Source organism: Diabrotica virgifera, chromosome 6, assembly GCF_917563875.1.
Source record: "Diabrotica virgifera virgifera chromosome 6, PGI_DIABVI_V3a".
Classification (NCBI taxonomy): Eukaryota; Metazoa; Arthropoda; class Insecta; order Coleoptera; family Chrysomelidae; genus Diabrotica; species Diabrotica virgifera.
Window position 1 is genome coordinate 198,033,952 of NC_065448.1, and position 13,896 is coordinate 198,047,847.

Sequence of the window (13,896 nt, forward strand, 5' to 3'; positions counted from 1 at the left end):
TAGACAGGTAAACTGTCATTGTATACCGGGTGTACGAATCAAACTGTGTTTTTTCTCAAAGTTCGCATTACCCTATGTACTATTCTAGCACTTATAAAATACTGAAATTAAAACCCAACTGTAGCCTCAGGTTTTCTGGACATCTTGGATTTTAAAGCACCCTATGTAACGCACAGCCGGCACAGCTGAATGTGGCTGGATTTTTATGTTTGTGCATCACAGTGTTGCCATGCTGTTTTCTATATATTTCTTTCATAATTTCAATCAATGTTAAATGTACCTACAAGAATAATAGAATAATAACATTTACTTCTCCGTCATTATACTAGGTATAACGACAAATGAGGTATCAAATGAAAGCTTATAATCCAAGGCTGGTACTAAAGGTGAGAAATTTGACATAGGTTGTCTGTCCGCCTCTCCGTCCGACCGCGAATATAACTCTTTCGTCACTATACCAGGTAGAATGACAAATGAGGTGTCAAATGAAAGCTTATAATACAAGGATGGTACTAAAGGTGAGAAATTTGACATAGGCTGTCTGTCCGCCTGTCCGTCCAAGCACGAATATAACTCATCCGTCACTTTAGCAGGTAGAATGACAAATGAGGTGTCAAATGAAAGCTTATAATAGTGAGAAATTTGACATAGGCTGTCTGTCCGTCTGTCCGTCCGACTGCGAGTATAACTCATCCGTCACTGTACCAGGTAGAATGACAAATGAGGTGTCAACTGAAAGTTAATCCAAGGATAGTAGTAAAGGTGAGACATTAGACCTAGGTTGTCTGTCCGTCTGTCTGTCTGTCCGCGAATATAACTCCTCCGTCACTATACCAGGTCGGACGGACAGGCGGACAGACAGCCTATGTCAAACTTCTCATCTTTAGTACCATCCTTGGATTATAAGCTTTCATTTGACACCTCATTTGTCATTCTACCTGGTACATTGACGAAGGAATCATATACGCGGTCGGACAGACAGACGGACAGAAAGCCTAGGTTAAATTTCTCACCTTTAGTACCATCCTTCGATAAGCTTTCATTTGACACCTCATTTGTCATTCTACCTGGTATAATGACGGAGGAGTTTAGTTTGCAAACAGACAGACAAGACGGACGGACGGACAGACGGACGTGGACAATTCAATGTTTTCACATTTTTTCAAAATTGGTGAAAACAACAACATAATAAACTTTACTTAATTGGTGTTTCAAAACTACTTACTTTTAACACATTAGGTACAAATATTACAAGGTTTCTAGCAAGTTAAACGTCACAATGATTTAAAATAATCAAGTAAAAACCTATATATACATAACATATTAGAACATACCTAAAATACACAAAAATGATACATTTCACACACAAATATAATATCACAAAAAATTGTAACGTGATAGTATGAAAAAATAGAGGATACGGCAACGGTGTTACATGTGACGGTCGGACCGGGCCGGATTCAATGCCAATATCTACACAGACATATTTTAGGGTGCTTTAAAATCCAAGATGTCCGGTTTTCTTAACATTTTGTTTTTGGATTCATTCACTTATGTTGGATAATAAAAAATTTAGGTACTTTAACAACTGGCCATGTTCGTCATCAGTTCAAGGTGTTTCCAAATAAGTGCGACAAAGTTTAAGGGGTAATTTTACATGACAAAATAATCACAATTTGCTTTATAATCATATGTCCGCAAACGCTTCGTTTCCGAGATAAGGGATGTTAATTTTTTTTACAAACTGACGATTTATTTATTGCTTTAAACCAGTTGAGATATGCAAATCAAATTTGGTGGGTTGTAAGACGTAGTTATTGCAAATTTTTTGACATACAATTAAGAATTTTATATTCACCATTGACGTGTATACGGGTAATATGATCGGTCATACCCATTTGCGCGCTACCCGCGCATACCCGTCATAATACCCGGAAGAACAATAGTGTTCTTTTGCACTGATTATCGCCAGCTTAATGCAGCAACAAAAAAATAGTTACTCTTGTCCAGAATAGACAATACCATTAACTGAGACCCCTAAGTGTTTAAACTGTGTACCTTTTCGAACTCGCATTTTCCAATATTTATTTATCTCTGTCGTATTAACTGTATTTTTCCTGTAACATATTAAATACTTCGTTTTATTTTGGTTAATTGCCAAAACCCTCTTGGATGCTTCCTTGTACAACTTTGCAAATTCTTCTTTTAAACTGTTTTATATTTCTGCTAATCAGTGTTACGTCATCAGCGTACACAATAAATTGCGACGAAGATCTTATAAATGGACCTTTTGTTTGGGTAGTTCTATCGCGGCAATAAATAATGAGGCTGATACTGAGTCGCCTTGTCTTACTCAGATGCCACTTCTATATTTTGTGAGATGCCATCGTCTGTTATAGAATACTGCTGTCGATCAATCCATTGTTATTTTCGTAAACTTTACAGTTTGATTGGGGTCTCTAGATTTTTCGTCTGGTCTTCTATTAGGTCTGGTCGTATGGGCTGTCAAATCCATGAAGAGGCTATCTAAGTCAATATCATGTTCATAACATTTCTCGATTGACTGCGTCATTATGTATATAGTATCTATTGTTGACCTTCCCTCTCTAAATTTGTGCTGGTAGTTTCCTATTTTAGTTTCAATATATATATTGCGAGACGTTGTCTGAATGATGTCCGTTTATGTCAGCATTTTGTAGCTGCTGTTTATTTATGTTATTTATCTACAGGTTGTTGCATAGTCTGGTATCACCTTTCTTTAGAATATGAAGTATTCAGCCCAGTGGCGTGCGGTGACTTTTTCGAAAGGGGAAGTGATTCAATAAGGATATAAAAATATTTTCTTAAGGGTCGAGCCACTTCCCACCTGATAACACACTGATGCGCAGGGGCTCTCTATCAGCAAAGTGCTTATGTGAGACGTCCTGGGTACAAGGACTCACACACTAAATCCTACCCCGATCAATGCGTGAGGCACTCTATTCCCGCTATTTCTAGTGACTAGTGACCTATCATTGATCTGTATTGCTAGCTCGGGTCTCGAGTCCTCGCGCCGGGCTTGGTTTCCTAAAGAAGAATTCTATTTAAAAAAAAATTATATTCCGAGGCATTTTCCACAACACACAACTTTCAATAATATGATACTTATTTATACTTGAGGTCTATTCTCCTATCAACTTCTGATAATTGTTGAATGCAGTCTTTTTCAATGGATAATAGGGCTAACTTTCAAAGTCTGTCTTCGCTTGTTGAATTTCTTTTAAACTCTTAATTTGAAACTTTTAATGCATCTTAATACTGAAAAACTTCGTTCAACTGATGCACGTGTGGCTGGGATAGTTAGTACTAATTCACACAACTTGACCACTTCACACAGTGACTTGTTTAAACCAGTAGTTATAATTATCACTAATGTCAGCTGTTTCATAAACAACACTTAAGTGGGAATGCAAAGCTGGGATATCAAAAAATTTCATCATTTAATCGTATAGTGAAATAAATTCCTCAGTGGGAAATTTTGATGAATTATAATTAGAAATATTAAGATTATTTATTATAATTCTACAAAAGTGTATAAGTCTACAAATAAGTTATAAGTCTACAAAGTTCTCTGTTTCCTCTGTTCTCTCTGTCTCCGACATTATCAATCTTCATTATTTTTCTTTCATGTTCAAACCCCATATTTTCAGTTTTATCCCAAATATTTTTAAACTGCTCTCGTTTTTTTAATTATCGTATTAATAAAGTCATCAATTTGTCTTATACAAAATGCAATGTCATTGACTTCTGTAAAATGTCAAATAAAAGATAAGTAAAAGGAAAAATCTCTGCAAAAATTTTAAATCGAAATATTCTTTAAGCGAATGTATGTTGACCTAAGCACCCCTTAGCAGTCGGAGCATCTCACTTTTGGAAGGCGATAGGACGATCGCTTCCAGAGGGTACCAAAATTCGCGCGACTAGTGGGTGCGGTCATTGAACCCTGACCAATTTTTAAACGGGACAACTGCATGACAAGCGACGATCATGCACTGTTATCCTTAATGGCAATTACGGTTCATTCTCTTTAATTCTTGACTAAACTGGAAAGGTGGCGCCACTAAGACTTTTCCAAATGCGCATGTCATCGCATCTGCAGAAACTGCAACAGCGTTGCCACATTTAGTAGATTTCTACTTTTTTGGTAGATTTTTGATATTGTTTAAAAATTCTAGTATATAGGCAATATTTTTTAGTAAATTTTTGGTATATTTCAACATTTTGTTATGACTGAAATAAAATTTGCTTTTTATAGTATTTACCCCATTTCTAAATTAGTTTTCAGACATTTTGTTACAATTTCCCAATGTCATTACCGAAAATAAGATTCAGGACGTAGATGATGAATTAAATGAAACTGGATTTCTGGTGCAGTTTCAACAAACTTGCAGATTTCAAGTAGCAGTGCAAGCAGGATATCAGGTGTTATTGAAGAGTTATGGCATTCGGTGAGTCTATTAGAAGCTAACGATGGAAAACTAAAATATCTAAGCATATGTAACTTTGCAAAACAAAAAATGTTGTGTTTACGTGTTTCCAATGTAAAATGCGAAAGAATTGTGTGAAGAATTTGATCCCGACATGCAGAAATCAGTGGATGACAAAATATTATATACAAATATTAAATATGAAACTGATAAAAATGAATTATAGATTTTTCCCAGTTAAAATCTAAAAAAGTTTGGTTTTTTTTTACAAATATTCATATTATATTAATTTCTAGTTAGTCAGCTGTTGTTTTTATTATAAAAAGTCCTAAGTTATATACAAATACGTTAATAAAGTTTCATAGTATATTTTAGTTTTTGATTTAGTAGATTTTAGCTAAACTTACAGACTTACAGTAGATTTTCTAAATCAAATGTGGCAACGCTGTGAAGAAATTCTATTTTATTTTGTCTTGTCAATGGCATCTGATGACATGGTTGTTTGTTTACATACGTGTTTGGATTTATTTTATTGTTTTTTTACTTTTTACTTATAGATTAGCCATATATAACAAAGACTTTTGTTCTCTTACTATAAAGTAAAATATTCAGTTTGTGTGCAAATTTTTGAATCAATGGTGTTTAAATGCTGTGTACCAAACAGGACTGAGAAGTAAGGAATATTCTTTTGAGTTACTTTGCATCCATGTAATTTAAAAATTTTGTGTTAACTTCGGCGCTGCCTTAATGTCAGGATTGATGTGTTTATAAACTCGGCAATGTTACAAAAAGATACTGGAAATATTTTATTATGAGCTTTAATTTTGGTACTTTCCTGTAAATTGTGCCGTTAATTTTTTAAATAAATATTTTAATTTTTGAATTTTGTTTTTTTACCTTTCCTATTGTATGAACTATGTATATTTATAATTGCAGTAAAAGACTCCATAATGTAATGCAAATTACAAAAAATAATCGCTAATGTAAGAAACAATTGTCGATTATTTTCATAATTTGCATTATGTTATAGAATCTTGTTTTACTACAATAATTAGCAACAAAGCTTATTTGAACGTTTAAAATTCCCGCCATTGTCCATTTAGTTCATGACTAAACCGGACAGAGGGCGCTGTATACATTGCAATTTTACGTATTAAAGAGTTGCCTATCTATTCTACTTATATATACCTTATCTATGGCGACGATTTTGAGATGCGCTTCTGTCAGGAGTGGACCGAATAGTTGAATTGTGTGCATATTGAGTTCGTTCGTACGCGATTAATTTTTAATATTTTTCAAAGCCTATTGCCTAGGTAATATGTAGATTACTTGGATTAGGGAAAAAATTTTGATTATTAAATATTAATTAATAATATATTTTCTTATATCGAAGTATAAATAGGGAAGCGGTGCTTCCCCCGCTTCCATGGACCGCACGCCTCTGATTCAGCCTATTTTCCATTCTTTCTTCTTCCCAAATACTTTTTATTAGGTTTTATATTTTTCGTTGCAGCTCACCTCGCCTCGTTTGGAATTTCCTCTGGAATTGTTGCTTTTTTTGCTTTAGATTTCTTATCACTCTTATCATTAAAACGTTAAACGTTATGATACGACACTGGGGCAGATATATAAAAGAAAGTCAATATTTATAAAAATATCAGGGTCAAGAACAGTTCATCATCTAATCATTTTTGGCTGCTAAGGTCATGCAGCGAAATATTTACTTTGCATGTTTATTCAAGGCGTCTATTAGCATCTCATATTAAATGAGATATGAATTTCATATTGTTAATAATCCGTGTATTTATTTTATGTAAAGAAAAGATTTTTATAAAGTAAAACACATAAATTAGAAATCAGCGGCGCGTCAGTACAATTAGATAAGTTCTTCTTGATTGTCTATCCGTGACGAATGTTGGCGATACTGAGGTACTTTATCCAGGACGTTCTTCTTCCTGGACCTAGCCTTTCAAGCCTCTACAGGATGTCTTGTAGGAGGGCATTTACATTCACATAACGTGTTCGAAGTATTTAACTTTCAATGATGTTCAGTAGCCCTTGGTTTTTATTTATTTTTCTGAGGACCTTTTTATTTGTAATTGGTTCAGTTCATGGGATCTTAAATAATCTACAATACAGCCACATCTTAAACGCTTCCAATCTCTGTACATATCCTCCACGTTCTAGATCCACGATTCAACACCATAAAATAGAGCTGAGATGAGGTAGCATCGCAGCATCCATAGTTTTATAGCAAAAAGAGATTGTGGCCTGTGAAGAAGGCCCTCATCCGGTGGAATGTGGATCTATCTTTTCCGTTGCGCACTATCTCCTGGTTGTTAGTCCCTTATTCACTTATTATGGCACCGAGGTAGCTATGGTGAAGTGCTTCACTCTTTCTACTATGGTTTGGTTGACGTAGAGTTGATCTTCTGTTATCTTTTTCTTGCTAATTAACATGAGCTTTGTTTTCTGTACGTTTACATTGATTTCATATTGTGTCTATTGAATAAAAAGAAGTATTTGCTTTTACTTACAAGTATTTAAGTATTTACTTAATAATAATAATTGAATAAAGTATTAAAGAAATGACTTTATTCAATTAGTATTAAGTAAATACTTAAATAATTGTAAGTAAAAGCAAATACTTCTTTTTATTCGGGCAGTGCCTATCTCGGCCCAAGAAACAGGTAGGACTTTTAAAAATGTCCCAAGTCGGCGCAAAGATTAAAACTGCCCGATATAAAATATACCCAGCTCGCCTCATGAGATATTAATTGTTACAATCAAATAATTTTACATCTCAATGAAAAAAAAAACACATTTATAGAATAACTTTATTAAATAGATATATAATTATACATAGTCCAATAAAAATAAAAGCTAATATCAAAAATTAGAATAATTTCATAATATTTTAACATATTCTAGTTGCGATAACATATGGTTGTTGTATTCATTAACTTTTGTGTTAATAAAATCATGGCGCTTTTTTGAATGTATATTTATAAATTTATAGGGTGTATTTATACTGTTACACTTAACATGAACTTCAGCTTGTATATTTAAAATTGAATTTAAAAATATAAATAATGAAGGATGAGTTTGATATATACATTGAATTATTGAAATAAGAATGGAAAGATTCACATGCATTTGTAGTTTTATTTAAAGCCGCGGAAGCATCTGCCCATATTTTTGGCGGAAATTTTGAATCAGATATTAAGTAGTTTTGTAAAAGGTAGTCAGAAAATTCTTCCAATTTAGGATGGTTAGGTTTAATTTCATAAAGTTCAAAAAAATAAAAATCATCAATTTCTTCGGGATTTAAAAATAAAAGGCCAAAACAGTAACGCAGCCATTTTCCTATATCTGAACTTTTATCTTTATATTCATTAACGAAACCTAAGCTTTGGATTTTTCTAAACCAAGCTTGTGTTAAATGAGATCGACAACCGGTAATTTTACAATTTGGCCAAATTTTTACTACAGCATTATGAATAGCAATTTCAAAATCAATGACTACTTCTTGTGGCGAAAATGTTAAACTTCTACTCACGCAATATTGATAAAAATGTTCATAATGCATTGTCTATAAGAATTTTCGCTTTTGTCTTTCAGTAAACAAAATACTAACGAAATATAATGACCATTAACATAGCCGTGAACTGTAAACATTTGTTTAAAAAACTTTGTACAGTACGAAAATGTACCATCCATATAAATAATTTTCGATTAATTAATTAGATAATTCCAAGATAAATTTGTGGGCCGAGATGAGAATACCCCCTAATACCTACCTGTTAATCTTCGAGCCGAGCTGGGGGGTTTTTAAAATGTACCTGGGGTATCATAAAGTATTAAAGGATTATAGTGGGCCGAGATGGGAATACCCCTTTTATTCAATAGACCCATTGTTGACAGTGGGACATGATTTTGTTCAGAAGGAGTTGTAGGTTTTCTAGGTTGTCTGTAAATACAATGGTGTCATCTGCATTATCTCTGATGTTATTCAATCATTTTAATTTTGTGCAAAGCTTTGCTAAATATTCTCCAGAGTGGAGATTGAAGATTAGAGGAGACAAAATACAGGCTTGTTACACTGCACGCATGATTCTTACGAATTTGGTGTGTTCACCTTCAATTCTGAGATTCAATCAGTCAATTCCCCTTCACTCGATGAAACGCTTTTCGTAATCAACCAGACATGCGTACCTATACATCGCAATTGACAACTCTGCATCTTTGAAATAGGACACATCATTATCAATGTGTTTGGAACGGTAAAGTTTAGACGTTCGTTAAGGCTAAATATCAATTTGTTTATGGATCTTTTAAACTGACGTTATGTCATATACACGGGCGCCCATATAAAAATTTTTAAGGTGGGGGCGACTTGAATATATTGCACATTATATTTTGTATACTTTGGATAACCATATATAGTTTACAGCACCCGAAAAGCTAGGGGGGACACGGTCCCTTCCCTGCTCATGGGTATGACGCCCATGGCCATATGTAATTAAAATTGAATTACGCATTTTAAACCTACTTGACTTCAGCTTTTCTTTCGTTTCTTGTTTAATTAATTTGATGTCCAACATATGTTGTTGAAAAATGCTTCCGAAAAGTGCTAAAATTGGCTTTCTTAAACATAGCATATATAGTGTAGGAAACAGAAGTTGAACCTCGCAAAATGGACACAAGTCTGGTTTTATTTTTTTTTTCTGGTATATCAAGGGGTGCTTATTATGAGACTAACATTTTCTTAAAAAATTTCGCCCCGGAACCCCCCTTTTCATCCCTTTAAAGGGGGTAATTTGGGGTTTTTGCGAAACGTAGCCCTTCCTGTACGTTTTGCAAAAAAATTCCTTAATAGAAATATGAAGAAGACTATATTTCCTACTATTTATTTCCCAACAGCACATGTCTATCATCCACAGTTTAGCGGGGGTGGCGCCCCAAAGTTGGCAAGTTTTTAAAAGGCAATTAATTACAAATAAGTGGCTGATTTTTTGGTATAGGTTTCATTTAAGGGCAATTGTCCATTTTTTAATTATATGGTGTTACATTTTAAAGAACCCCTTTTTATACCATCTGAACCGCCCATGCTAGAGTAAAAAAAACTCTCAGCGATTACCCTTCATATTTATATTAAGGAAAGTTTTTGCAAAACGTACAGGAAGGGCTACGTTTTGAAAAAAACACAAATTACCCCCTTTAAAGGGATTAAAAGGGGGGTTCCGGGACGAATTTTTTTAAGAAAAAGTTAGTTTCATAATAAGCACCCCTTGATATACCAGAAAAAAAAATTAAACCGGACTTGTGTCTATTTTGCGAGGTTCAACCTCTATTTCCTACACTAATATGGGAATCATAATCCATCGATTAAAACAGTTTCAGCTCTTGGCTATAAAATCTACGATTTTCTACCAAAGCCACCCGTCTATTATGACATAGGTTATACAGAGCCATAGAAAAAACCTATCTAGAGTAGGTTGTGTAATAAAATTAACGCGTATACGTCACCTCACTTATTGTTTATATATTTTTTAATAAACTATATAAACATAGTTTATATAAACATAAACATAATAAGAATAGACTAGGTAAGGTATGTGCCGCTCGGTGAATAGAGGTGTAACGTCAATATTCACTAGTTATTTTTGTCTGTCACATTATTTATCTATCAGTAGAGTGGTTTAATTATCTTCATCTGTCATACGCAAGTAACCGCACTGTAAAGAGAGATAGATATACCACCTATATACTGCTTCGCGTTACATTATTTTGCACAGGATGCCTTGTCCATTCATATTATGTCTATGCATTTAAAACCTAGAATGCTCCCTACAAACTAGAACTATTTCCCCAATGCGACAGAAAAATGTTGTAAGCAGTGTTTGCATATCTTTCTAATCGGCTGGGTTTATCGACTACGTGACTTTTCACTGGAGATTGTTTGGTAGTTTTGTCTCTCTTGGAAAGAGATGCAAACACTGCTTACAACATTTTTCTCCGTTGCAATGGGGGAACAGTCTTAGATTCATAGCCAACCTTAGAGCCAACCATAGGTATTTAAGTGTAATATCTGCAATATAGGTACTTAATTGTGATTTGTTTCGAAGGCTCCTTATTAATCTATTCGCTATATTTACAGTATAGTTATATGTTATATTACTTACCAAAAATACTAAAGACGGGACAGGTGTCAACCTCTTCACAGAAATCAAACAGATAGCTTGAGGCAAATGGCCATCTCTTGCTCCTACGTAAAACAACCTCGAGGAAGCAAATATCGCTCCGTTTAGGGAGCCAAATGTTGAGCAAGCGACGAATAAAGGCATGAGGAAAGAAAACATGCCTAAAATTTTATCTCCAAAAGTCACAGCAACAGCCTCGGAAGCTAAAACGTCATCTTTGCTTAATACAATAAAGTAGGCTATGTTTGTAACAACATATACGATTGTTACTACCGGCATGGATATACAGATGGCTTTGGGGAGATTCCTAAAACAAATTTGTATAAATATTAAGATTACTTTTAAATTAAAAGACACATTAAGATGAACATATAGTAGATACATCTGGTAACTCAACAAATGCCCTATATAACACAGTTGATAGATCAAGAGCTTGTAATAAATGTAATCACATTTTGTAGAATCTTTTTTGTGCAAATAATTTTTCAATTTCGAAAAAATATATTTAAGGCAACTTGAGATTTGGACAGAATAATATTTAAAAAATACAAAAAGAAAATGAAATCAAATAAGAGACGTACTCACAATCAGTTTACTCCGGACATCTGGTTTCGCTGTCGATAATATGCATAGCATCGTCAGGTCCTGATAACAGTAAACTAAATTATGTCGGTATTTAGTTTACTGTTATCGGGACCTGATGATGCTGTTGTATATTATATACAGCGAAACCGGTCGTCCTTAGTAAATAATAAATTGATTGTGAGTACGTCTCTTATTTTATTTCATATTATGGACTCACACATGCAACCCGTTCAACATTTTACAAAAAGAAGACTTTGGCAGAGTCCTACAATGATTAAATTGAATTATAGAAATGAATAAACAACGTGTCCGAAGTATTGTAACTTTCGAGACTTGATGATGGTCAGTACCTCTCGGTTCTTCTTCATTCTTCTGAGGACCTCGTCATTTGTGTCTCGGTCAGTCCACGGAACCTTATCACGAATGCTTCCAATCTTCTGCACATATTTTCGTTCAAGGTCCACGATTATCATCATCATCAATGGTGGCTACAGCCCTATGAAAGAGCCTCCACCTTCCCAAGTCTATTACGCCAGTCAGTCCTATCCATTGCCAACCGTTGCCAGTTTGCTGCGCCTATCTTTCTCCCATCTTCATCTACACCATTCTTCCATCTAAGTTTTGGCCTACCCCTATTTCTACTTCCCACAGGTTGTGACATAAGGATTCTTCTAGGAGGGTTGTTATCTGCCCATCTTAGTCTTCCTATTCTTATAAGAGATACTACGTCCTTACCACCAAATATATGTTTATATCTGTGGTATACCTCGTAGTTGTACCTCCTCCTCCATTACCTCCTATACCATTTTCACAGATGCCACCGAATATTGCTCTCAGGATCCTTCGTTCAAATATAAGGCAGAAGGTTTTCATCTGCCTTGGAGATGGTCCATGTCTCTGATCCATATGTCAACACTGGTTGTATAAGGGTTTTGTATATGGTTATTTTTGTTTTTTGGCTTAAGTTTCTGCTTCTCATATGTCTACTCAGTCCAAAATAGCAATTGTTCCCTAGGATTATCCTTCGCTTGGTTTCTTCCGTCATGACTAGCGTTACCAGGTGTCCCGATTTGCGCGGGACGTCCCGATTTTAAGGGTCTGAGGACGCGTACCGATTTGTACCTGATCGGGACACTAAATGTCCCGATTTTCACCCACGAAAACCAATTTCAGGAGAACTTGCAGTGAATTTTATAACTATGTTATAAAAACAAGGCACTCCTTAAAGCGGCAAAATCGAATGAAAAATATAATTTTAATAAAAAATCAATAATTTACTTAATCTACGATTTTTTTTGTAATTTCGTCTTATTATTATTATTAGATATATAGGATTAAATACAGATTATAGAAACACCTTGTAGTCTAGTAAATGAACGGGAAATACGGCGATACCGTGTAATTTTCAGGATCAACTCCGAATTGCATGAAAATTTGGACGGCTTGTGCCGTTGGTTGCGTTTACTCGGGGGGTGACAGTCACCCCTAGTTGGGGGTGAAAAACCGCGCGTTTAAAATAAGTCCGGAGATGGATAAATTGACTAATTCTAAGCAATTTTAGTTCTATAGAATTTTAACTTGCTTAATATTTTCGAGTTATTTACGAATGAAAATGTTTATTTTTCGACAAAAAAATCACGTTTTCAGGCGATTTTCACAAATAACTCAAAAAGTAAGTATTTGATCGAAAAAACTATTCCTAGCAAACATGTAACATAATATAATAAAATGAAAAAAATTGTGAACTTGTAAAGTCTATAGACCCAGCAAAAGCAAAGTTGTAGCTCATAAAAAATACGTTTTTATTCGTCAAATTTCAAATCAAATATTTCAACGTGAAATAACCAAGGAATGAAGCACTTTTCGGGAAAAACCAATTAAAACTTTTTTAATAAATTTTTATTTTATGTTTAAAAAAAGTTTCTAGCATCAAAACTAAGCGAGTTATGCTCAAAATCAAGTTGACTCCTTTTTTTTTGGTAAAAAATCGTGAAAATCTCCCCCTACTTAGCACCCCAAATGAAATTAATCGTTACCGCTTTACAAACAATTTACTTTCCTTATGTATTTTTTACATGATTGAAAGGGCCTGAACGAGTCACTAATCACGAGTGTATGCAAAATATGAACAGCCATATTTGAGCCAATTTTTGTCTAACAGAAAAACAAAATGAATCTATCATATTTATAAAAGTAAAACCTACCTACTTTTTACTCCTTGAGATTTTAGTATCCCTAATCCTTTTTAAGTTATTTTGAAAAAAGGCTATTTTCCAATATTTTAGAAAATTTTTTTTACTATAAAACCAATTGTTTTCAAAACTAAGCACTCCCAAACGGTAAACCTTACAGATCGTATAAACAATACACGACATATAAAGTAAATGGTAAAGCGCTAACGATTAATTTTATTTACGGTGCTAAATAGGGGGAGATTTTCACGATTTTTTTTTACCAAAAAAAGGAACGAACTTTATTTTGAGCGTAACTCGCTTAGTTTTAATGCTAGAGACTTTTATTTACTACTGGGCTATTTTTGTTTATTTGTCCCGATCTACAACCCTAAATCCCGATTTGTTTTTGCTTATGTACCGATTAAAAACAAATCGGACCTGGCAGCACTAGTCATGACGTTCTCCTTG

General features: G+C 34.1%; 2 protein-coding genes across 3 annotated transcripts in view; one reads left to right on the forward strand and one right to left on the reverse strand.

Moving 5' to 3' along the window:
• The window catches only part of LOC126887114 (GATOR complex protein WDR59), a 321,890-nt gene that overhangs the window by 69,058 nt on the left and 238,936 nt on the right, over positions 1-13,896 (forward strand). The gene's annotated exons all lie outside the window — the stretch shown is intronic.
• Positions 1-13,896, reverse strand: part of LOC126887117 (Y+L amino acid transporter 2) — a 124,164-nt gene that overhangs the window by 14,199 nt on the left and 96,069 nt on the right. The window contains exon 4 of the mRNA XM_050654468.1: positions 10,652-10,976. Coding sequence (XP_050510425.1) covers positions 10,652-10,976 — 325 coding nt within the window. The remainder of the gene's footprint in view (positions 1-10,651; positions 10,977-13,896) is intronic.